Source organism: Globicephala melas, chromosome 14, assembly GCF_963455315.2.
Source record: "Globicephala melas chromosome 14, mGloMel1.2, whole genome shotgun sequence".
NCBI classification, from domain to species: Eukaryota; Metazoa; Chordata; class Mammalia; order Artiodactyla; family Delphinidae; genus Globicephala; species Globicephala melas.
Genome location: NC_083327.1, coordinates 79914581 through 79940153, shown reverse-complemented (window position 1 = coordinate 79940153; position 25573 = coordinate 79914581). Strand labels below are relative to the sequence as shown.

The 25573-nt window shown below is 48.6% G+C and overlaps 1 protein-coding gene across 3 annotated transcripts in view; it reads right to left on the bottom strand.

The window, feature by feature from the left end:
• TMEM181 (transmembrane protein 181) overlaps positions 1-25573 on the bottom strand; it is a 68463-nt gene that overhangs the window by 3605 nt on the left and 39285 nt on the right. For all 3 annotated transcript variants that reach the window (XM_060283554.2, XM_060283553.1, XM_060283555.1), the window contains exons 3-16: positions 21348-21403; positions 19515-19605; positions 18093-18214; positions 17717-17827; positions 9184-9264; positions 7420-7519; positions 6763-6893; positions 6435-6526; positions 5397-5454; positions 4658-4760; positions 4038-4089; positions 2022-2104; positions 988-1077; positions 162-228 (exon numbers count right to left, since the gene is read on the bottom strand). In XM_060283554.2, the coding sequence (XP_060139537.1) occupies positions 162-228; positions 988-1077; positions 2022-2104; positions 4038-4089; positions 4658-4760; positions 5397-5454; positions 6435-6526; positions 6763-6893; positions 7420-7519; positions 9184-9264; positions 17717-17827; positions 18093-18214; positions 19515-19605; positions 21348-21403 (1237 nt within the window). The remainder of the gene's footprint in view (positions 1-161; positions 229-987; positions 1078-2021; positions 2105-4037; positions 4090-4657; positions 4761-5396; positions 5455-6434; positions 6527-6762; positions 6894-7419; positions 7520-9183; positions 9265-17716; positions 17828-18092; positions 18215-19514; positions 19606-21347; positions 21404-25573) is intronic.

Sequence of the window (25573 nt, the reverse complement as noted above, 5' to 3'; positions counted from 1 at the left end):
GTGACAACACAAAACCAGGGGATCACATGACTCTCCCAGGTGAAAGAGACCGATGATACCTCTGAAATCGTCTGAGAATGGTCACCAGCCTCTCCGGTAAACACGCGAAAGCAGGCTGAGCGCTCGCCCTGGGGCAGCCTTCGGCAGAGGTGGGGACTTACCCATATATCACGTCGTCGTCGGAGTCGTTGAGCATGGAGAAGGCGGGATTGTCCTTCAGCTGGGACTCTGAAAACAAACAAGCATTTGAACGTCACTAGCCCAGAGAGGCAGGATGCTGTTCTAGAAGAAGGGTGGGAGTCAGAAAGGGCTGGATTCCAATCCCCGCTTCCCCGTTCACCGCCTGCGTGAGCCAGACAGGTCGTTCTGTCCCCTGGGGGGCGCCGCGGGAAGACTGAGCGGGAGCCTGGGGGGAAGGGCCGCCCAGAGCAGCCAGCGGGCGAGCTCCCCACACCCCAGGGTCCCGCAGGTCCTCACTGGGAGCAGGGCCGGGAGACCTGGTCTGCCTGCCGCGCCCGCCCGCCCCGGGCCTGCGCACAGCTGCTGGTCCACAGCCCGTCAGCCGTCACCTCCGCCCGGACCCTCTGTGCACGTGCTGAGAGCCCATCCATGGGCAGCCAGGTGGCCCTGCCGTTCCGGCCCCAGGGAGTTCTCACTCTCCTCACCCCGGGGCAAGAGGGCTGTTTTGGTTTGGTTCTTTTGGGAGGTGAGGCGGGGTGTACGTCTGGCTTTCTTTTGAAGGTCACGGCACTCATTTCCAACAGACTTTATTTTGCGGGGCTGACGGACACGCTCGTGTCAGGACCCACGGACACACTCCGTTCCTGCATCTTGGGCTGTAAGGACACAGCACCTGCTGGGCTCCCCCTGCAGCTCAGGGCTCACTAACCGAGCCCGCCTGGTCTCTCTGCTAAAGAGGGAGCTGGGGAGGCGGGGCCGGAGCTGCTGCCCAAGCTCCCTGGTCAGCGACCCTGGCCGGCGGCTTACCGTACAGGGCATTCTTCGAGGGCGAATACACAAAGGCCAAAGTGTAGAGGTAAAAGTTCAGCAGGCCGTAGAAAGATAAGAATTCAGCTGGTGACACTGGTCAAGGGAAGCAGCAGAGCTGGGAGCCGTCTATTTGGACACGTCAGCCGGCCCCTCCCCCAACCGTCAGTGACTGCTAAGCAGCAGGCAGGACCCCGGGGGGCCACACCCAGACCTCGGGCACCACGGGGCAGGCCCACGCCGGAGGTTACAGTGCCTTTCCAGGGGCACCTGGAAACCACAGGTGAGCCGCACCCTCTCCTCTCCATGGACGCCTCTGGAGGTGGCATGACCTGATGAGAGCAAGTCGCCGGCAAAGGGCAGGAAGGAGAGTCAAGAATAAAAGGAAGAACTGGATCCAGACTCTCAAACTAGTCCTTTTTAATCTTTTCTGAATTACACGCCCCTGTGAGAATCTGATAAAAGCATTGTGTGAAATTCAGTCACAAAAACGTGAGAAATCATGCACTGATTCTAAGGATGTAAGAGAAGAGGCCCCACGGAAGGAAGCCAAGACGTGAGGATGAACCCCAGGGTTTCCCCTGATGGATGCCGTCACTGAAGGCTGGAGTGGGAGGCACACACTTGACCGATTATGCACCCGAAAGAGGAGCCTACTGCCAAGGCAGCGGGGCCTCAGGGACTCGAAGGAGGTCCCGCTGCTCACAAGCCCTGCCCGGAGACACAGGTGTCAACTGCAGCTGGACACATCTGGGACTCGGTAAGGGATGCCATCTGGGGAGAGGGAGAGGTGGGCAGCCCTGGCCTGACCCGAGGCTTGGATGGTGAGTGGACCCGCTGCGGACCCTGCCCCACAGAGAGGAGAGGGGGGCATGGAGGGTGGGGGCAGGCGCTGGGGCCCCTGGGCCTCTCATTCACACGGACGGGGGTGAGGCCCCCAGGGCATGCCTCTTCCTGACTTTCACAGGCCTGCAACGCTACCCACCCCACCGGGGTGTGTGCCTGACGCCCGACATCTTCCCACGAAAGGATATAATTCTGGTAGTGAGTTGACAGTTCAGCTACAAAGTTGTCTTGTAATACTTGTGCTCCGAACCTTAAATAAAGGATGACGATGCTGAAAGAGAAGGGGGGTGGACAGTACATAAAAACATACCGAGATACAGCACTGGCTGCACATAACTTGCCACATTTACTGTCTAGTCCTGATTTTATCTGCGTGGAGACTCGTACACGTGCACACAGCCCCTCCACTGGGCTCCTGGTCTCAGATCTAGGGACGAGGTCAGCAGCGGCCGACACAGCCCTCGTTGCAGCCTCGAGTCCAGGTCCCCGGGCACGTGCTCCCCCTCTGCTCTTACCCAGTTTGTGCCGTCTGGACCATCTCCTCCAACAGACCACCAGCCCCCGGGGGACAGTCTGCCCGTCTTGTCCTCTTCCCCCCACCGGGCAGTGGTTCACATACCTGTCCGACACCTGCCCACCAACGCACGTGCCGACAGACAGTTCTGGTACTGGGGAGCCCACTTCCCCTCCCTGGGGTCCAGTCTCCACTCCAGCCAGACAGTTTAATAAAATGTGAACCAGGTCCCTTCACCTCCTGGCTTAAAACCTTGCGAAGGGTTCCCACCACTGAGAATGGAACCGAGACTCCTCACCATGGCCTGCAAGGCGACCTGACCTCCCGGTGGCCACCCTCCCTCGCGTCCTCACGCCCTGCGACACTGCTGTCCCTGAGCCCAGGCTTCAGGGTCCTACTTCAGGCCCCAGGCCCCCTGCTCAGAGAGCCGTCCCCCACGAGCCTCCGTACAGCAGCCGTGGCCCTCCTGCCATCGTCCATCCCTCTGCTTTCATTACGGCATTTAGGCTGTCTTTAAATTTTGTATCACTGCCCTCCCTGCCGGACAGAGAGGAGCCTGTCTGCCCAGTTACCAGTGGAGGTACTTCCTGGGTATCTGCTGCACGAATGAATCCCCTTGAAACGCAGACGAAGGAAGATCCCCAAAGCATAACAACTTCTAGACAGACGTACAGAGGTCACCACAAGGAGACGGCAGCTCCCAGCCCGTGGACTGGGGCAGCCTGAGGGCGAGGCTGTGTGAGGGGAGGTGAGGGCTGCTGACGTGTAAAAGGAGGTGAGGGTGTGCACGTGAGGCTGCACCAAGGGCTGCAGAGAGACTGAGTGACAACACGGGAACCTCTGTTCTCAGGTGAATTTAGATGCTGAATAAAACCAGCTCGTTTTGAAGACCAGGCCAAGTTCACATACTCTGGTGAGGGACGCACACAACTCCTCCAGGGCCGGGTGAATGAACCCAGATGCCTCCAGGATCCCCCATCCAACAAGGCCGGGACCCCAGCGCAGTGGTGGAAAGCCGGCCACTCGGAGCCCGGACTGGCTCCCACCAGGGAAAGGGCTTGAGAGCCACTTATTTGCCATCCAAACAACCGAGAAAGCAATGCAGGTAACTAGATGTGATTCCCCGTCGGGATTTTGATTTTAGGAGAAAGCGACACACCAGAAACAAGCAAGCAATCATCTGGAATTCATCAAAGAGCCGGCTTTCTGCGCTCCCTCGGGCCAGCCCGCGGACCCGGCAGAGTCCTCTGCACCCGCTCTGCTGCACGGCATCTCCTGCCCGCTTCCCTCGGGCAGCAGCGTGTGTGCTTCAACGATGCCCACTTATAGTCCTGTCCTTGGGGCAGCAAAAGGACCCCAGGGGCCAAGCACGTCACCCAGGATTCTAACTCTCTGACTTGTCTCTACTGCGTCTGCTGCCTTCCAGGGCACGTGTCAGAGCAAGGGGGGAACCCGAGCAGCGCTGGGCCGCGGGCTTCGCCAAGCTCTTCTCTCCCCTGGCGCGAACAACAGAACGTGCTCCCTCAGCCACCACACGCTCAGGGCCCTGCCGGGGGAGGAGGCCTCACACCAGTGGACACAGATGGCTAGAAGCACCCTAAAACTAACCCCATAAAACGGAAGAAAGACATTCATGACGGTAAAATAAAAACCCACATTTTGCTTCTTTTAAGAAATAAAGTCTTCTTACCTAATGACAAGCACTACAAAAGTCAATGCTGTCAAAAATTTCAACCTGAGATCTGAAAAAGAAGTAAATACGCCCATTAAATCACCAAATTGGAATAAATTCCACTGATTCCAGAGATCTTAAAAATAAAGCCAGACCTTCTGAACAAAACCCTTCTTCCCTCTGGACTTTAAACCTGTTAATACCTGAAGCCCAGGAGAAATGCTGTCTCACCTCCCCGGAGGCCAGGAGGGTCTCCCAGCGAGGCCGTGGCCACTATTATTTGCTTGTGACAGATTGGGGGAAAGGATCCTATGACATCAGGTGACTTGTTTCGATTCAAGGATGAGGAAAACCACCCCTGCCACTTTGTAAGGTGCGATTCCAGAAGGATCCAGGCAGCTCCAACAGCCACACTGGCACCTGGGGCCCCAGCTGGCTTCCACTCCACAGGCCTCCCTCCAGCGTTGGCCCGAAGCACTATCCAAATGGCCCAGAGCCACCCCTGCAGCCCTGGGCTCCCTGGGGCTGAAGGCGCTGCTCCAGCCCCTGGGTCTGCCCTCTGGGTCAGGCCGTCATTCCCCCCAGCCCATGCCAACGCAGGCAGCCCTGCACCAGGGGGGTCTGAGACCAGCGCTTACCTACATAAGGCATGTGACGCAGCTCGGAGCAGGCCCGCACGATCAGGAACAAAAGGTATAAGATGTACATGGCGGCCACCACCATGAAGAAAACCTTCATTCCCTGGAGCGAAACCAGACGGGCACTTGAATGACAACAGGGTCTCGGTGTTGCTTCTCCCTCCGATAGCATAAGCAGGAAAGCCAGAGCTTTCTAGGCGGGACCCGGAGCCCTGAAGGCCACAGCCTAGAGCAACACAAGAGCACGCTGCTGCCGCTCTGGCTGTCCTCAGCCCGGCTCAACCTCTCTGCGAGCGCAGGTGGCCAGTTCACCCCAGGAGGACACCCCGGCCCCTGCTCGTCAGACGCGCCAACGCCTGCATGACACACGGAAAGCTCCGAGCGTGGGGCCTGGAACGTAGCAGGTGCTCAATAAACGGCAGTGGCTCCTACTTGTCTCTCCCCGGGATGAGGGCCTGGCTCCCTGCCCTGCTTAGGAAGACAGTGCTATGTGTCCAAGAAAGCATCCAGGCCTGGATCTCAATTTTTCTGGACCTTGGTTTTCTTTTCTGTGAAATGAGGGGTTGAACTAGATCACCTAGAAGACATGGGTCTAAACCACACATGAACTTCCTATGGACCTTGCCACATACCCAGCTGGCAAGCTTGTATCAACAGCACAACTTAAGTTACAAAATTCAGCGACTTTCTAAGCCAGCAGTTAAAAAAAAATTCCTCTGGCTTCATTCACAATCCTTACCTGAAAATTTCCTGTGTCAACTCGATACTGGTACATTGGATCATGTAATTCATTAATTCTAGAAATATGATGTTATAAAGAAAATAGGTTAATAATTAGTTTACTTTTTATTTTACACTTGCTCTCACTTGGCTTTTTAAAAACCTTACTAACATAAACTACTTGCTGACCGACAGTAAAAGATTCTTAAAAAGTAATCCTCAATTTATGAGAAATCCCAAATTACCCATTGAAAATGCATACAACACTGCTAGACTTACTGTCCACAGTCAACAGTATTGTGAAGCACAGTGTTTATCATTAAGAAAATCCCTTTACTAGTTCTCTTTCCATTTTAAGAGCTGTTTTCCAGGCACCTTTTCAACGGCATATATGGGCACCAGGAAATAGATGAGCACACAAAGAAAGCAAGAGAAGTAAACATAAACTTCTATGAAGCGCATTTCAAAATGACACCGGGCTGCTGAGACGACAGGCGGGTGGGAAGAGGGAAGCGGAGACGTGTGCTGAGTCCTATCATTACTGTGCCAGGTGCCAATATCATACCCCTGAGATGGGACTAGTTTCTGCAGAAGATCCTACTTGGGTGAATCAGGTTGTTACTACGTTAGGCTTCTGCGGTGGTTCCATTTCACAGATGGACAAAAATACTAAGGATCAACGCTGGGAGCTGGTATAAGGATGGGGAGGTTTAAAGACACACGCCAAAGGAGAAACTTAAAACATCTGGGGACACTGGCGAGCCAGGAGCCGACCTGAGCGTCATTCCTACAAATGAAGTCTCTGCCTCTCCGAAGGAGAAATCTGAAAAGACGTGGTCTTTTTCGTTTTCCACCTTAGACTGGAAGAATCGTGTCCATCTCTACATGCCATTCAAGCAGAAATGAACCCTCAGTTTAAGTCACACTACCAAATCATGAAACACTGGGTGACAGATTCCTTTCTGGGTGAGTTCACAAAACACAGTCAACTTTGGGTCTGTCCACCTTGTTAAATGCTTTCCAAGACTGAAGTTTCACACAAAATAAAATTACTCACGTCTGCCATATTCCGAGGGTAACACAGGCCAACCACAATAGTCCAACAATGAAGCATTTGGGCAAATAGAAAGTCAAGCACTTCCTTTCTCCCTTAAAAAAAAAAAAAAGAAAGAAATAGAGAAGTTAGTAATTCTAGCAAACTATTACCCCCTCACAGACCACAACGGATCATAGATACTCCCATCATTTCCACACAGCACACACTCTTCTGTTGACTATGAGGCTGAAGACAGGTTCCCAAGGACAAGTTCACCCTAAGGTTATCACCAGAGTCTGGAACAGAAGGACTGAGTCCCCCACTCCCTCCGGAAGCGCTGACGGCTCACCTGCACCCGGATCCCATGGTACACGCACAGCCAGAAGAGCAGCAGGGCGCACAGGAACACAGACTGGAAGAGGTCGTCCAGCATCCCCGGGAACCAGCTGTTCACCAGGAAGGAGAGGGGGAAGAACGGGTCTGCAAGGCAAAAGGCAGACAGGCCTGGGAAGGCAGACTTGCCAGCACCCGGCAGGGCACCCGGCCCCGTGCGAGGGCAGAGCTCATGATCGCTTTCCCCCCGGCCAGAGCCATGGGGAAGCTAGCGAACTAATGGCTGTCTTGTTTTTCAAAACACCGAAAAGCCAAAGAACAGATTGCTCCAGGAACGAGTACTGAGTGCCGTCTGCTCGCGCCAGCCGCTCCTCCCCGCGGGCCTGGGAGTCCCGGCGCTGCAGCTCTGGAAGCAGATGCTTTCTGGAGCAGGGCACGAGAAGCAGACAGCACTGCTGCCTCCCTCAGCCAAGTCCCAAGACGGTATCGCAGCCCTTCTGGGTTTTAACCTCCAGGCAGGGGGAAAGCTGCAGGCACCGCGCGTCCTGGAGCAATGTCCCTCGGGCCGCACGGCGCTACCACCTGTTCCTTCAGGGGCCCCCAGGCCACCCCCAGGACGCCTTTCAGCTTTCAACGTCCAAGGGGAAAGCGCCGAAGTGAAAATGGTACCTACCGTTGTAAAGCAGCAGCAGAGGCAGGAGAATGGACATCCACTTCTGCTCGATGCCCCAGTCTCGCATGGAAAACTTCCGGAGGGAGTGAGCAAACAGGCACTGTGAACCAGACCAGGCCCCCAGTCACCGTCTTTGTCCACCCCGCCGAGCATCCCCTTACGTCTGTCTTCCTAAATCAAAGGTCTCAGTGCCAGCCAAGACCTGATGAGCCAACCCCTTGCTGAACCGACCCTGAGACCACCAGTGACAACTGGGAGAAGATGGTGAATTGCTGCAAAGGAGCCTCGATAAGACGGTCATGGCTGTTCCCACAGGGGCAGGAGGTGACGAGGAATACAATGGCCATAACCCCCCTGGCCCCCCAGCCTCCTCCTGGGCAGGCTGCTTCTACCAGGCCGGCTCCCACTGAGCCGCAGGGAAGGACCTCCCCGGGCACAGGCCACAGGCTCCCAGAGGTGCGACTTTCACAGATGACGCCAGCTTCTAGGGAGGCGCCAGGGCTCCCAGAGGAAAAGCCAAGGAATGAGGCTTATACACAACCACGGTCAGCGATGTGCTTCTTTCAAACACCTCCCTGAAGGGGCAGTGGCCCATGGGAGAGGTTTCTTTAAACTCTAAAACATCACACAAGTTGTGATTTTTAAGCCTGGAGTCGTTTTGTTTTTTCTGCAGTCTAACATACGCCAATAATTTCCTAAGCAATTTGGACTTCCTGAGCTGCTGGACCATTTCCCCCAGTCTGTCTGTCAGAATCAGGCCCATTTCTCTTGTTTGAGAGCATGGGGCCCTGGGTACCAGTTCTCTGGGCCCCAGAGTACGGCAGCAGAATCCCAGGCAACAGAAATCCTTCAAGGAACAGCAAGCATTTCTGACCAAATATAGACAGCGGTTTTCCACTTTCCTTTAGTGAGTTCACCGGGGGAGGCCCTGGCCATCCCAGCTCTCAGGGTGCTCCGTGGCCGTGTCCTGCCTTCCAGCCACACCCAGGTCACCACCGTCTGGCATTTCCCTCACACGCCCCCTGTGAGCCTGTCCTTCTGTGTATACAGTTAGTCTGCGAAGCAACAAGTTCCTGGGGTGGCAACTGGAGCGACCACCACTGCCAAGAACGGACGTCCTAAACGTCACTCCCTCTGCATCAGCACAGGGCAGGCAGCTGACGGGGGCAGGATACCACCCTCCAGGCACACTTCCTTTTCCTCCAATTTATAACTTCCCACCTTCACTGGCTGGGCCTCCGTGGGGACTGCCTGTACTCTGTGGGTTATCTCCCCCCAAACACACGGTGCCCCAGTGGACAGAGACCTCGGATCCCAAACGAGCCGAAAGCCTGCACGTCCAAAGTCCCTCACCTGCACTCTCCTGAAAGAGCCCAAAGCCTGTAAGGTCTGGTCCACTTTTCCAAATGTAAAAGCCAAGAACGTGCTGTATCTGCACTCAGAGAAGGTCATTCAAACGAGGCAGAATCCCTCCACACAGGTTAAATGGTACTTCTCACCGCACACTGATGAGAATTCACTTACAAGTCAGTGACCTGTAATTACTGTGACGCTACGCAGTGCTTACTTACTGAAGATACCGCAGCGTTCTTGCAGCACAGCACCCCAGTAGAAATACAGACTATTCAGTACCATCAGGTCGGCCCACTGGATGGAGTGTCTCAGAGTTCAGGTAGACCTCCCGCACTCTAATAACCATAATTTACGAACTAACTTTGCCCGTGTTTGGATTCTGACATAATCTGCTAGGTGAACGGTACTTACGGTGACAATGAAGGTAAGCACCACAAAGACGAATCGGAACCAAATTTCCAAGTGGGAAAATGCAGGGTCGTAAGTCTTCCACTAAAATGGAAAGCAGGAAAACAATTTGAAAAAAATTCGTCTAAAAGGAAGTACACCACATTATTTATTTATTTTTATATGGTGTGCCCATACAATGGAATACTATTTTTTTTTAAATGTCTTCTATTTATTTATTTATTTTTGGCTGTGCTGGGTCTTCACTGCTGCATGCGGGCTTTCTCTAGTTGCGGCGAGCGGGGGCTACTCTTTGTTGAGGTGCGTGGGCTTCTCATTGCAGTGGCTTCTCTTGTTGCGGAGCACGGGCTCTAGGCGCATGGGCTTCAGTAGCTGTGGCTCGCGGGCTCTAGAGCGCAGGCTCAGTAGTTGTGGTGCATGGGCTTAGTTGCTCCGTGGCATGTGGGTCTTCCTGGACCAGGGCTCGAACCCCTGTCCCCTGCATTGGCAGGCGGATTCTTAACCACTGCGCCACCAAGGAAGTCCCCACCACATTACTAATAAATAGTTATCTCTAAATGTGAGACTACAGGTAGTTTAAAATGTTCTCTTACACTTTCTTACATGTTCTAAAACTTTAACACTTAGTACATTTTATTTTTATATTAAAGAACACACACCTTGTACCAAGAGTTGAAAATAGCTTTAAATGGTGGCATACTAATGATGAATCTGGCAGATAAATTATTCTGTAATAACAGTCATAGCATTTGGCTTTTAAATCTCATGTCAAAGATCAATGCTGTCAATCTCTTTATTAGAAAAAGCCATGCTTTCCATGAAAAGAAACAGATTTTTAAACAACGCAAAAATGTAAGTATGATGTTCTAAAAAAGACTGAGTGAAACGTATAGATATGAATCTGAGACAAAAAAAAAATACTGTGGAATTACGGTTGTCAGTTCTTGTGCTGAGTAGTCTCACTCATACCAAGTGCATGGCTAACAGAGCGAGGATGAGGCCCCACGTGCTGACAGCAGGTGGAAGGCAGCCCTTCCCACCTCGGTTACCAGCCAGATTCATCACCAGACTCCAGGACACGGCGCTGCACTGGGCTAGGGAGTCCCATCATTTTAATGCACTGAATTAAAATCATCTGAGCGATTTAAAAATTGTAACAGATAGAGCAACAGATAGAGTTAAAGACACCGGATTCACCTTATTTGACTCAAACATTAAATGTATACACACACACACACACAAAGACCCTGGACACGAGGCAATGAAGGGCCATAATCTCTAGCTGATGGGGGACAGGTGCACCCTCTGGTCACCCCAAGCCCTGGGGGAACCCGAGCAGAGCCCAGTGGTCTCGGAGTTGCACACACACCGCTGTGAGTGCAGGGACACAGCTCACTGGCTGTGACTCACAGGACAGAGCACTAACAGAGGTACAGAGCAAGCTCCGGCCATGTGCCAAAGGTCGCCCTCCCCACGTCTTCACCTGAATAACTGATCTGCGCATGACAGTGAGTAAAGCACCCAAGGCCAGGGGAAAATCCCTAAAAGGATCACTAGCACTCACCGAAGGCCAGTAACAGTAAGAAAAATGCACAATCAGAGGGATATTGTAGAGCGTACTCCAAGCGCTTTTATCTCAGTGGTGGGGAAAACTTAGCCTTCGACTCAATGCTGCTTTGGTCCCACCCAGCAAAGTTTAAAATCAAGGCCTGAAAAGCACAAACTGTTTCCAAGTAACATTACCACATCCTAGAACAGAGCTCAAGGATATTTATCAGAACACAAAACTCTAGCAATCAATAATGTCTGACATTGAATCAAAAATACCAGACGTGTAAAGAAAGCAAGAAAATATGAAACATGATAAGAAAAAAACTAATCAATCAAAACTGACCCAGAAATCGCAGACGACAGCATTAGTAGATAAGGACATCAAGAAGCTAGAGGAGAGTTTGCATACGTGAAGCAGAGACCTGGAGGGTGATCAACAGCAGATTAGACATCACAGACGGTATAAACATGAAGACAGCGAAAGAATCCATTTAAAATGCAACAGAGAGAAAAATGAACAGGGCATCAGTAAGCGGTGGGACAACTTCAGGTGGCCTAGTGGATGTATATTTGGAGTCCTCAAATTTCTACTGGCGGGAAGAAGGCAGGAGGATAGAGAAAATATTTGTAGAAATATTGGCCAAATTTTTCCCAAATTTGTTGAAAATTATAAACTCACAAATCCAGGAAGCTCAATGTACCCTAAGTACAAGAAATACGAAGAAAAGTATACCAAGGAACCCCACGATCAAACTGCTTAAATAGGTAAAAGAGAAAAATCCTAAAAGTGGCGGGAGGGGGCTGGAGAGGAGGAGAACTGTTACAGAGGACAAAGACAGGATGATAGATTTCTTGTCAAAAAATGCAAACCAGAAGACCAATGTTTTCAAAGTATTGTAAATCAAAACCACAATGCAACACCACTAACATACCTATTAGAACAGCCAAAACTAAGACTGCCCCACCGAGTGTTGACGAGATGAGGATGTGAAGCAGCTGGGACCCTCACACACCGCTGATGGGAATGTGAGACAATACAGCCACCTTGAACCCAGTCTGTCAACGTCCCAAACAGTTAAACAGACCCCTGACACATGACTCAGCATCCCATTCCTAGGTATTTACCCAAGGGAAGTGAAAGCACATGTCCATATAAAGGTTTGTACACAGAAGTTCACAGCAGTTTTATTTATAACAGCCCCAAACTGGAAACAATCCAAATATCCATGAGCAGGTGAGTGGATAAACTAACTGTGCTGTATCCACACAGGGAGTGTCCTGCAGCAACACAAGGGAATGAACTCCTGATACACCCAACATCATTCATCAGGCTCAAAGTAATTATACTGAGTGCAAGAACCCAAACATACTGTATGATTCCATTTACATAAAATTCTAAAAAATACAAACGAATTTGTAATGCAAGCAGAACTATTAACAATTGATGCTAATGGGAAAGTGGAAATCATAGTAATTAAGATCATATGGGGCTTCCCTGGTGGCTCAGTGGTTGAGAGTCCGCCTGCCGACGCAGGGGACACGGGTTTGTGCCCCGGTCCGGGAAGATCCCGCATGCCGCGGAGCGGCTGGGCCGGTGGGCCATGGCTGCTGGGCCTGCGTGTCTGGAGTCTGTGCTCCCCAACGGGAGAGGCCACAGCAGTGAGGGGCCTGCGTACCGCAAAAAAAAAAAAAAGATCATACGAATTGTAAAGTCAGAGATTCGGATTTACTTAATCTCATTAAACCTCAGATTTCTCCTCCATAAAATAGCTACTTTGAAGAATTATCATAACAATCATAACATTTAAATAAGAGGATGAACATAAAAAGTTTAGTGCAGTGCCTGGCAAAGAGCAAATATTCAGTAAATAATAGCTGCTATTATAAATCCCAAACACTACAGCTATTATGATTATTGCTATACTGTTTACATTTTACAACAGTATCATTTACAAAACGATCACAGTAGTGATTATGAGCAAATGATGGGGGGAGTGTTGATGTGAACATAATATTCAAAAAGAAAAAAGTATAATACATATCTTAGTTATAGATTTTAAGGCATGATCAAGAAGAGAAAAAAGAAGTGTTACCATCAAGAAAAGACTCACAAAATATGTTTAAAGTAACAGTGAAGAAAGTACGTATTTTTTTACCCTCAAGGGACTGTAACTCTTAAGAAAGAAAATAACCATGGACTCCCCAGAAGGAGGGGGGATTCAGTCTTAGGATTCTGTCAGAGGAGCACAAAATAATCAACTCGCTCACTTCAAAAATTAGCACTAGAAAACAATGCTTTACTCAATAAATAAACAGCTAAACCTAAAACATGCATTTTACAGGGTTGGCCAAAGAGTCTGTTCGGGTTTTTCCGTAACATCCTACGGAAAAACCCGAACGAACTTTTGGGCCAGCCCAATAGTTCTAAAATGTGAGTTCACAGGGGGAAAGGAGGAGAAAGATGAGGAGTTGGGGTGAAGAAGGAAGACAACGTTAAACCCCGGCTTCCCCAGTTGGATCCTGGGCTGGGATCTGCCGCACGGTGGGTGCTCAATACACTGTGATGCTGGGGCCAGTCTCACTTGCTCCTGTGGCCCTTCCCCTGCCCTTTCTGCTGTAGGGAAACCACTGCCACACAGGAGCTCCCTCCAGGAGGCTGCCCTTGCCGGCAGCTGCTAAGCAGAAGCACCTGTGCCCCGCCGAGGCCAGAGCGGCCTCACAGCTCCATCTGCCGTTCACTGGTGCCAAGGGTTTGAAAAGTCCTTCTTTTCCCTAAAGTGAGCCCAAGAAGAAGGCGTGAAGCTCAGAGGACGGGGCCCCAGCCCCTCCGCTACAGATAGCATAGACAGCGGCCCTCCAGTAGCTGTGGGTCCAGTGATGCTGGGGCCAGGAGGGCAACGGTCCACAGGGATCCTGTCAAGCAGTGGTCAGTGCCTGCGCCCTAACAGGAGAGCGGTCACTGAATGGACCCAAGCCTATGGGTTTAAATATAAGTCTTTTAGTCAATATATTATGCATTTCCGTTGCACCAATTTACACTTTCACTAGCAGGGTATGAGAACTCTGGCAGTTCCACATCCTTGCCAACTTTGACATTTTTTTGCCTTTTTCACTTTAGCCATTCTGGTGGGTGTGTAATAGTGTCACTAAGATACTCTAAAGGAGTACTCATTATACTTCGTTTGCTTCCAAAAAGGAAGGAAGGTAGTTTATAATAAAAATCCCGACTAGACAGAAACCATTTTGAAGGATTTTTCAAAGGTAAAACAGTAAAGAAAGAGGGTAATTATATCAGCAACCCATGCCAGGATGCTAGTAATTACTACAATTCAGCATAAAACATCTTTCAGAGATCTGTAGCAGCTAATACCAAAAGAAATGTGAGGAGCTATACAGCTTTCATTCTCTAATAAAAGGAGTTAAAACAAATGGTCAAAGGAATTCTGTTTGAAGGTTTAGATGACAGCTCACAGCATAATGGATATTGCCTTCAACAGCAATTTTATAAGATATAGAAACACTTTGCATAAGATTCTCTAGTGGCTTAATGCATCTCTAGACAAGCTGTAGGCATTATGTGAACTCGGGACTCTCTCAGGTAGCTCTGAACTTCTCGGAGTGAACGGCTGGACTGTATCTTAGACTTCCTCTTCAAATACCAGTTGCTTTTTTTAAAAACAAATAATCTTCCCTCCTGATTATAAATATAATTAATAAAAGCTCATTATTAAAAATAGAGGGGAGGGCTTCCCTGGTGGCGCAGTGGTTGAGAGTCCGCCTGCCGATGCAGGGGACACGGGTTTGTGCCCTGGTCCAGGAAGATCCCACATGCCGCGGAGCGGTTGGGCCCGTGAGCCATGGCCGCTGAGCCTGCGCGTCCGGAGCCTGTGCTCCGCAAGGGGAGAGGCCGCAGCGGTGAGAGGCCCGCGTACCGCAAAAAAAAAAAAATAATAATAATAGAGGGGAAAAAAAGAAAATAAACATTAACCCCACCACCCAGAGATGGTCTTCAGTTTTCTAAAATACAAAATTTTAATTAACACTTTTAATTCATGTACTTTTCTTTTTTTAAAAAAAAATCAGTATGTGGTTTGTGCTATCTATCCTACTTTGTGACCAGTTTATTATTTTAACAGGTACAGAAGAACTAATTTATTTATTTAACCAGAACATTCCTGCTGAAATGCAGATTTCTCCCAACTTCCTGCTATGAGGAACATGTTTGAACATAAATCTGTGTGGACATTTTTAATTATTTCTTTAGAATAAACTCCTAGAAGCAGAACTACTAGGTCGAAAAGAACATACACATATAGGCTTTGATACATTGCCAAACTGGCCCCCAAAGTTCAACCAATTTACACCCCGTCAACCCGTATGACAACTTGTGTCCTTACATTTCACCAACGCTAGATGTGATTCTTCTTGTTGGTGTTTGAACTATTTGCCAGTTTGATAGGCTTTAGAAAAAAGACATTCCTTCTTGTATTCTCTAATGTTTTGGTTTGCATTTCAAAGGTTTGTCGGCCATGTGAATTTCTTATTTGGTGAAGTGCTACGCTGTTATTCTTCAATTACAAACCTAACTGTTGCCAGGCCCTCTGCTGTTACCGGGAATACAGAAATGTACCAAAAATGGAGAAAATTCTCAGGTGACGTCCCTCACAAGCCCCGAGGGTCCTACGTCTCAGCTTTGTGGATGCTGAGGAGAGCTATCAAAACGAAGCTCTGACTGTTGGCATCGTTCAAGGAGAGCTGCTCTGACAGCAACTTCCTTACTGAGCCCTAAGATGAGATCACATGGCCTGCCTTCGACCAGCAAGGGCAGCATGACATGAACCAGGTTTATCTGAAACATGTATCGAATTATTTAGGAATAAGTTTAAGAGGAAATGTAAACAGATACAAAAGATGGAAGGAGAGAACCACAATCAAAAACAAACAAAACAGTGGCCCAAGCCCACCTAATAGGGCTGGGGCGAGGTAAGGCCCATGGGGAAAACTGCTGAGCACTTTGATAAAGGGCTTGTAGGGGATGACGTTCCTATAAAGACGACAGAAAGGAAAGATCCCTCGCGGGGAAAACGTGGTGCTCTTTTCTTTCCGCATTCTCCAATCAGAAGGATGCGAAACAGCAAAGTCTAAAGCACAGATGTTATCACAAGAGGAGTCCAAAGAGTGCCTGAGCTCACGGCATCCGTCTGAGGCCCCATCTGGGTTCAACCTCTGCATCGTGAACCTGAGGACACGGGCAGAATGCTAATCAGATCGTCTGAAGACAAACTTTGAGGAAATCATTTGCACAACAAGGAACAGAATCCAGATTCAAACTCAAAGATCCGGAGAGTCTGGGGAGGAGCTAAAAGCACTGAGAAGAAACTCAGGAGCAGAGGGTCACGTCTGAGTAGCGTCTGAACTGTGAGAAACCCACCACGGGAGCCAGGAATGAAGGAGACTAGGCTGAACAGCAGAAGAAGTCCGCGGGGTCCGACAGGTGATGCAGCTTCTAGAGGAGCTGGCACCTGGGGGCCCACCTGCTCCCTCCCCAGGGGGGCACGCCTCTCGGCCAGGCTGACTCGGGGCCATGGGGAGGAAACCTGGAGTCTTAGGGGCCCAGAAGCCACCCCCCCGGGGCTTTGTGAAGGAAAAGGAAAGACCTCAGAGACAGCCATCTTCGAACACCTGCGGAGCGATCCGGCAGATAAAGAATAAACAAACTCGCTTTGGGTAGTCTAGAGACAGCACGTGAAGAAAAGTAGCAAGACTGTAGCAACGGCTACCATTTGTCAAGCACACACAACGAGCAGGCGCTGGGCATGACCCCAAGCCCAGCTGACCTCCAGAGGCCTCCCAGGAAACACAGAAAATCGCAGAGGTGGGAGTGCCCGTAAGGGTGCAGGAGGGCTCCCACACACCACAACCTCTCAGCAAAGGGGACCCCTTTGTCCAAATAAAAACCTGTGTATAAACGTTCATAGCAGCGTTATTCACAACAGCCCAAAAATGGAAACAACCCAAATGCCCATCCACCGATGAATGGATACACAAAAGGCAGCACACGCGTACAATGAAATATTATTCGGCAAAAGAGGAATGAAGTGCCGTTACCAGCAAAGCACAGAGGAACCGTGAAAACACCGCTTAGTGAAAGAAGTCATTCACAAAAGGGCACAAAGTATATGATTCCATTCATATGAAATGTCCACTACAGGCAAATCCATACAGAGAGAAGGCAGATTAGTGATTGCCAGGGGCTGGGGGAGGGAGAAATGAGAGGCGACTACTAATAGACTTCTTTTATGGCGTGTGAATTACATCTCAAAAAAGCATAATTTAAAAAAGGAACCCACTAGCACCTCCCTTTAATAGTCACAGCTGTACGAGGTGGGTGGCTATTTTATGATAAGGAAACAGAGGCGCAACAGTGTCAAACTGTAAATGGTGGTGCTGGGATCTGAACCCAGTTCTTCTGGCTGATCTAACACCCGTGTCCCTAGTCACCCTGATGATTATTCTGACTCCCAACAAGCGGCAGGAACAAGGAGGCTGATTTCAGCCGGACACGAGACAAGAAAGTCTAACCATCAGAGCTGCATGACTGGGGGCAGACAGGCACGTGAGAGCAGGGACCCTTCACCAAGAGGTCTGGCAGGGTCTGAAGACCACTCACAGGCCTGGAGAAGGGGGTCCTGCCTTCCTTGGAGGGTACACCTGGCAACTTCTCCATTACCTCCCAGCTGGAAGGCTACTCTCGCTCCTAAACCTCAGAACACCATGGTTTTCCAATTCCATGCTGTTTCTTGAAGCAGCTGTGGTCCCATACACGTAAGAAACTGTGGTTTCTCTACAGTTTTTAGAACTGTACATGTCTTCCACTGTCCAAAATAACATGATTTCGATGCTGTGATTTATCTCAGTCATTCCACAAAGAATGGAAGCTAAACAAATGAGCCACGGAAACGCCGCGGTCAGCTGGTATACTTACGGTGAAGTTCATTTCCTTGATGCGTTCCTTCAGGTGTTTGAATCCCACAGTCACTGTATATTGAGTGTAATTCAAGTAGCTGAGGTGAGCCACAATAATCTCTGCACATTTCTGCAAATGCACAAGGAAGATCTGTGTCCTTAAAGCCAGCAAGACTCACTCTTGAACCAACTGACCCACGAAGTAACACATTCCAACAACAGATGATCCAAGAGATCATCTCCAGGGAACTTGCCAGAAGCTCAGAAAACTTCAGATGCCAGCCAAAACCAGCTCTTAGAAAGCAAGACCCAAATGGACATAGCTAGAAACAAATAATACATGGTCTACAATCGTTAGAACCTTTCTACTTCACGGACCAGTCAAATGCACTCACCCCTGCACATGTGAGGGTCCTCGTCCGATTGTGAACTTTATTATGAATGAACATGGTGGTCCCGTCCTGAGCTACACCATCGACCTTAACAGTCATGGTGAAGTTTGTCTGAATAGCTGTTTCTACAAAAGAAAGAAATCCAGTGTTAAGAGACCACGAGAGGCCGTCACACCTGCAGAAGTGCCTGCCTGGCTGTGTGTCGGCCGGGAAGGTTCTGTGATGCGTCAGCCTCCCTACATCTGCCAAACTCACACTTGCCAGCCAAGTCCAGCCCTTCCGTGAACTTGCTTCTCGCCCACCCCCAAGTTTCATTTCACAAAAGGACAAATATTTCATGGCTAATAAAGTTTTATTTTTTAATTTCCCATATAAAATTTAATTGAACTTCATACCAAAATAAAAACAGGTTTCTTATTGTTTCTGATTATATAATTCATTGCTTTTCTGATTATATGCTCATTGCTTAAAAATATCAAAGACCAAAAATATAAAGATGGTATTAAACATGTATAATCCCACAACCAGAGAAACTATAATTTCATGTTTGTGTCCATCCTTCCAGACTGTTTTCTAGACACACAAATATATACTGATATCAAATTTATTTATGCTTTCTAAGATGTTATAAAAAGAGGTTAATTTTTTTGTAATATGCATTTTTTTTTCACTTAATTTACTGCAGTCATTGGGTTATCTTTTCAAATTCTTTCAACCAAAGTGCTTCCTCTAAATCACAGTATATAGAAAACGACGTGGAGCATCTGCTCGGTTCTCAGGGAGGGTGCGTGACAGGGTCGCCCTAGGTGGACAGAGCGAGGTCATTATAACTGTGAGCGCTTTGGGCAGGGGTTCTCAGCCTCAGCACCAGGGCTATTTTGAGGTCAGATAATCCTTTACTGTTTGGAATTTGTCCTGTCATTGTAGTGTGTTTAGCAGCATCCCTGGCCTCCACCCACTGGACACTGATAGCACTCCCTGCTCCCCAGTTGTGACAGCCACGTCACAAGGTCTCCAGACACTGCCAAGTGTCCCTGCGGGACAGAACCATTGCCTTAGGACACCAGGACTTAATTCTCTCCCAGAAGCCCACTGGAAAAGGCTGCTGCTGCAGCACCCACCCTGTGCAGCCACGGAGCTAGGCTTCACGGGTATCCCGAAGGATGACCGGTATCCCGAAGGATGTCCAGTATCCCTGAGGGCCGACGGGAGCTCCCTGAGCCATGACGGGTACTCCTCGAGCGCTGCAACATGACTTTCGTTGAAGGACATTTAAGGGGCTCCCAACTTGCTGGTATTAAAAGAATAATCACCACGTTATAACCCATCTTTGAGCACTTGTTGAAAGATTTTAAAGCTCTTTAAACCTTTCAGATATGGTGCTCTGTACAAATAAAGGTCATTCTAAAATGTCAGGCTTCATACCTTTTGAATGCTCCAGCTCGACAACACATGTCAGCCACAGTTGCTGATTATACGTAGACAGCGGGTTTGAAAGTATCTGAACTGGCTTTAGCTGAGGCGAAAAGAAAAAGAAGTTAAAAAATCCATGTGATCTCTTCAGTTGAGTCTACCCAATGTCTCACCTTAACATACAAAATCTACATTTACACAAAAGGTTGGAGTGTTAGCTCTGAAACAGAAACATGTAGTTTTCCTTTAGTCAATATAAGTAAAATTCTGCCTTTCAAAAAAATAAAGGACTAACTTTCTGCTGCAATTCACTTGTCTCTCATGAAAACTTCTAAAGCAGTTAGCCTTGGGACAATATACCTACTTAAATACCAAGAAAAGGCCATCTTGGAGAAAAAAATTAAAGTGCATGTGATGATACATATAATAAGATAATAAAGGACACCAACAAATATTTTCATATTCACAAGAATCTTTTTTTTTTAGTAACAATATGCCAGACATGTCACTGACATCTGTCATTTTCAGCTTTAACGGCCCTAGAGAGAAAAATTAGAGGGGGACCACATTGCCAGTGATGTTTCTGCAGTGTCTGCTGAAAAACACAATACCGGTGCCTAACAGCAAGGGACACAGAAGAAGCTGCCTGAGGAGCCCGATCCTAGCTCCAATGACAAGCATCATTTGAACGTAAATGGGTAGTTTTTGTGTTTTAATGCTTCTGGCGGATCTCAGTGAAACTCCCTGTGCCCGGAGACTTGCCCCAAAGCCACCAAGACAATGCAACCAACTGGAGGATGATCTATAACCTGTCAGGAGTGAGGACCACCTTTTGGAAGTGAGTCAGTTCTGGGGGACGGCTGCTATTTTCAGTGTCAAAAAAGGACTTACCTCCTGAGACGGAAACGGAAATTTGAAAAGACCAAACTATGGTCAGGAAACCCTATGGCAGCACCTCTTCAAACAGATCCTCCATCTGAGAGTTAAGGAAAATAAAGAAATGCCAAAAAAAAAAAAAGGGGGGGATGATAGGCCAAACAAGGGCCCAAAACGTAAGTTTGCGGACATTTTTCTCCTTTTGCTTTTTTGAGAATTGGCGGTGGAAACTTAGCAGGGAGCTGGGAGAACGAAGACGGGGGTTGGGTGGGGTGGGGTATTGGGTCAAATAATCAGATTTAAGCCGCACACCTTACAAGGCAGTGAGAATGTGGGACGACTGCTTTCAGTTTATAGATGAAGATACTTCGATATCAGAAAAAGAAAAGGCTTAGTTGTTTGGGCTCTCACAAACGTTAGCATTTATTAAAGAAAACCAAAGTTTTCCAATTGGAAGGACCTCTGTTTTTCTCTAAAGATGGTGAAGAATCAAGGCACATTTTATTTTTTAAAAAAGAAAAGAAACAGGATTTTTCATTTAAACTGAGTTCATGCAAGAATTACCGATCATTAGAAAAAAAACTGTTACCGTTAGAAACCTGACAAAAAGACCACTTCTTAACTTAGGCAAATATAATAAAAAAAAGAGGCAGAAACCTAAGTGAGCATCGTTAGAATTTATACTCTAGTAAGTCTTGCGCACAGGAGGAATCAGGAGGACTTAACCAGCCTTTGGAAATGAACTGCTCCTCCCTAAGAGGTAACATCACCATCCTTTCTCAGCACTGAGGGAACTATTACAGCAGAAAAGGTAATTTTAGCAAACAAGGACCCAGAGGCCAGCAGCTGGCGGTAGAGTGAGAGATGTGTGCTGCCCAAGAAGCAAGCTGCTGGGCAAGGGGGACAGGTTTGACCTTAACGACCCTTTAAGCAGGACCATTTCTTAGTGACCCTTAGACCCAGTCTTACCTCTTTGCTATTATTTAGTGAAAAATTAGCTGCAGAAGTCTGGATCACTTTGGGTCCTAAAGGGTAACAGGGAAAGAAAAAAGCAGGTTATAACTATATTGATAATTAATGCTGATTTTTTTCAAATGCCAAGAAAGACTCATATATTATACAGAGGCAGTCTTTTCCCTGGTCTATCTTTAAAGGTAGGTATATATATATATATATACACACGCACATACATAAACACACACACATATACGTGTAAAACATACAAACACAAGCACACAGTACCCGCTCTGCTGCATGTGCTGACCGCCCAACACAGGTGAACACAACATGACCCCATGCAACGCACACGATGTCCATGGGGCTCTATGTGTGCAGACCCCCTCCCTTGCTCTCTGGGAAGGCTCTCTGGAGGGCGTGGATCCAAGAAAACATTAACGACACAGACGCTATCTATATATATTTTGTATAAAGATTTCTCCTAAAAAAATTAAGACACATTTATCCATTCATCCAATTAATCCAATCTTCCAAATTATTAAGTTGAGGATATTAAAAAAAAAGTATATATACTAACAATATACCAAGGCTTTTCCCAAAATAACATAAACAAGCTTCATAGAATCTTATACTGTAATATTTCAGAGCTTTGGCCTTAAAAGAAGTAGTCAAAGGAAACACTGTGAACCTGATTTCATTTACGACTGGGTTTGTCCCGAAGCAAACCCTCGCAGCTTCTGACGCCAGTGTTCCGGCTGCCTCCGTGGCCACGCCCAGCCTGTTGCCAAGCACCCTCCACTTGGAGGAGGAGACACCTGAGTACAAACCTCAACCAGTGCAGGAGCGCGTCTCTGGGGCACATTCTTGCAGGCTGAGCAGAGATGTCACTGCGTAGGAAGGAGGCGTGCACCCACAGAGAGGCTTCTTTCTTTTTTTTAAAAAAATAAATTTATTTATTTACTTTTGGCTGCGTTGGGTCTTCGTTGCTGCGCGCGGGCTTTCTCTAGTTGTGGCGAGAGGGGGCTACTCCTCACTGCGGTGTGCGGGCTTCTCATTGCGGTGGCTTCTCTTGCTGTGGAGCACGGGCTCTAGGCACATGGGCTTCAGTAGTTGTGGCACGCAGGCTCAGTAGTTGTGGCTCACAGGCTCTAGAGCACAGGCTCAGTAGTTGTGGCGCACGGGCTTAGTTGCTCTGTGGCATGTGGGAACTTCCCGGACGGGGCTCGAACCCATGTCCCCTGCATTGGCAGGTGGATTTTAACCACTGCACCACCAGGGAAGTCCCAGAAAGGCTTATTTCCAACAGATTCACAATCGGAGTGCACAATCGGAGTTCCAGGAAGTAAGGCAGCCTGGCTTCTCAGGAAGAACTAAGAACTGGGAGTCAGGAAAGTCTAGACTCGAGTCTCAGCTAACAGGCTTCCTGGACCTCATTTCCTCATCTGCAAAACGAGGTGACTGACCCAGTGGTCCCTTGGGCACTCTGAACTCTGAAATCCTAATAACCTTACTATAGAAAGTAACTAGGAGCAGAGGACTTGTGTGTCTACTCGACTGGGCCACACAGTGCCCAGATAACTGGCTAAACATTACTCTGGGTGCGTCTGTGAGGGTGTTGCTGGGTGACACTACCTCTTGAATCAGGAGACTAAGTAAAGCAGACTGCCCTCCCAGTGGCGTGGGCCTCATCCAAATCACTGAAGGCTTGAACAGAGCAAAAGGCTGAGTAAGGGAGAATCTGCTCTCTTCCTCGGGGCTCTCGGTCTTCAAGCTGGTACATGAGTCTTCACCTGTCTTCAGACGCAGGAACACTTACACCATCGGCTTTCCTGGGTCTCCAGCTTGCCGACTGCAAACCGTGCAGCTTCTCGGCCTCCATAATCATGTGACACACTTCTTTGTAATAAAATATCTCTCTCTCATCCACCCACCCCCATCTCTCTCCCTGTATCTCCTATCGGTTCAGTTTCTCTGGAGAACCCAGACTAACACAGATTTTGGTACCAAGAGTGGTTCTAGAGGAACAGCATGTTAAGGGTGAGTATTCTATACTGGTTCTGGGGTTTCTGGAATTGGTTCTCTGATCTGATTAAAGATGCTAATGACTATATGTTCAGTAGTAAAGAGAGCACTGATAGTTCATGAACATATGCAAAACAGTTCCATTAGATACTCCTGATCAACCACTTACTATGAGAAGCAAGGAGGTAAAGGACTCTGTTTACTATACTTTAGAACATTCTTGGAAAACTAACAAATGCAATGAGGCTCGCTGGTTGCTCCTAATGTCACTGGACAAAGTGGTGAAAGAAAAGGATGAGCTCAGGGATTTGAATTCCCACCTCAAGTGCCACACCCACGACCTGAAAGCTTCTATGTGTGCCCTGAAGGAGACCCTTATTTCCTATGGCCACAGTGCTGAGACTGCGGAAAACCAAACCGGAATCTCATCCAGCAACTGGCTGAACTACACCCCTGAACTCCCAGCCTCGCAGGGTGTCCCGATGCTAACGTGACTGCACTGACTGGGAGAGAAGGGATCCTGTTCCGGGGACGCGCAGGAAGATCCTGATGAAGCTGGGGACACTGAGCTACTAAATTCTCATGAGTCCTTCCCCAGGAGAAGTTCTCCCCATTCCTGGTGGAAGTGGGCTTCCCACCTCCTTCTGTGGGATTAGCCCCGCTTCGCCTAAGGAACACCAATGGCCTCCACTGAGGCAGCTGCCGTGCAGGACGATGCTAATCCTCCCAGGACCCGCCCCCCACCCCTCTTCATCTCCAGACCTATAACTAGACTCACATCCCAGCAGGCCCAGAGGTGAGGCCCGTGACCCATGAGGACATGTGCTACACTCCAAAAGAACTACTTGAGTCTTCTGAGTTATACAGACAGAAGCCCAGGGAACACGTACGGGATAATGGTGGAAGGAACAAAAAGTGGTCTCAGGCCAAACGTACGGATGTGGGTTCTCTAAAAAGAGACTCTGCACTGAAAGTTGTAGCTCAGGTAGTCAGAAAGGACTCTTAACAGTCTGACTGGGTGGTTGGCTAACACGTGGACCAAAAGGTGGTTCCCAGTGAGTGAATTAGAAACGCTGCATCTGCCCAGGTTTAACGCAGAGGAGGGGAATCAGGGGCTTAGGGAGCTGGATTGCTAGGGTGGCTCTGTCATTTCAGACCTACTGGGAGATTCCAGAAGACATACCTTTCACCACTACTGTGAGAAATAAATTTGTGAGGGGAGACCCAAGCATCCTTAAAGAGCTCTATGACTGCCCTTTTCTGCAGGCCAGGCCTTACCATGGGAACTACAGTCCCTGAGTTGGGAAAACAGCATGCAGTGGGAATAAGTGGATCCCAGCAGTGACGGGGCCGTGTAAGATGAGGCGGGTGAGCTCACGTAATGGGCGGCAGAGGCACAGCAGCGGTCAGAAGAGCCCAGTCCCTGCAGACCTACAGCGTTAGCTAGCTGCTCATGGGGTCCCTAGAGGTGAAAGACACAGGAAGCCTACCAAATCATCACTTGATCTGTGTAAGCAGGAGAGTTCTAGGTCAAGTGAACAACAGCCTAACCTGTATCATAAAAACAGAGAATGACAACTCGTCAGTACTTTCCAGATTTGAGCCAGTTTACAGACCCAAAGGTCCTTGAACAAAGGGAAGGTTGGGTCCCCTTAAGAAAGAACGCCAGTACACTGTCGAGCATTTATACTGTTAATCATTTGTCCAAGGAAACCTACAGCCTTTTACCAGGACAAATGCATCAAGGGAAAAAGATCAGATGTTTTCGGAACTACTGGACACTGGCTCTGAACTGACACTAATTTCAGGAGATCCGAAATATCACTGTGGTCTACCGTAGTAGGGACCTATGGAGCCCAGATGATCAGTGGGGTTTTAGCTCAGGTATGTGTCACCATGGGTGCAAACCCGTCCTATGGTTAATTCCCCAGTTCCAGGATGCATAATTTGAATTGAAATACTCAGCAGCTGTCAGACTGCCACATTGGTTCCCTGACTTGTGGAGTGAGGGCTATTATGGTGGAAAAAGCACTAGAACTGCCTCTACCTATGAAAATACTAAACCGAAACAAGATCGCATTCCTGGAGGGATTGCAGACATAAGTGCTACCATCAAGGGCTTGAAAGATGTCCACCAATCCCCATTCAACTCACCCATTTGGCCTGCGCAGAAGCTTAACCAGGTGGTGATTCCAATTGAGGCTGCTGTGCCAGAT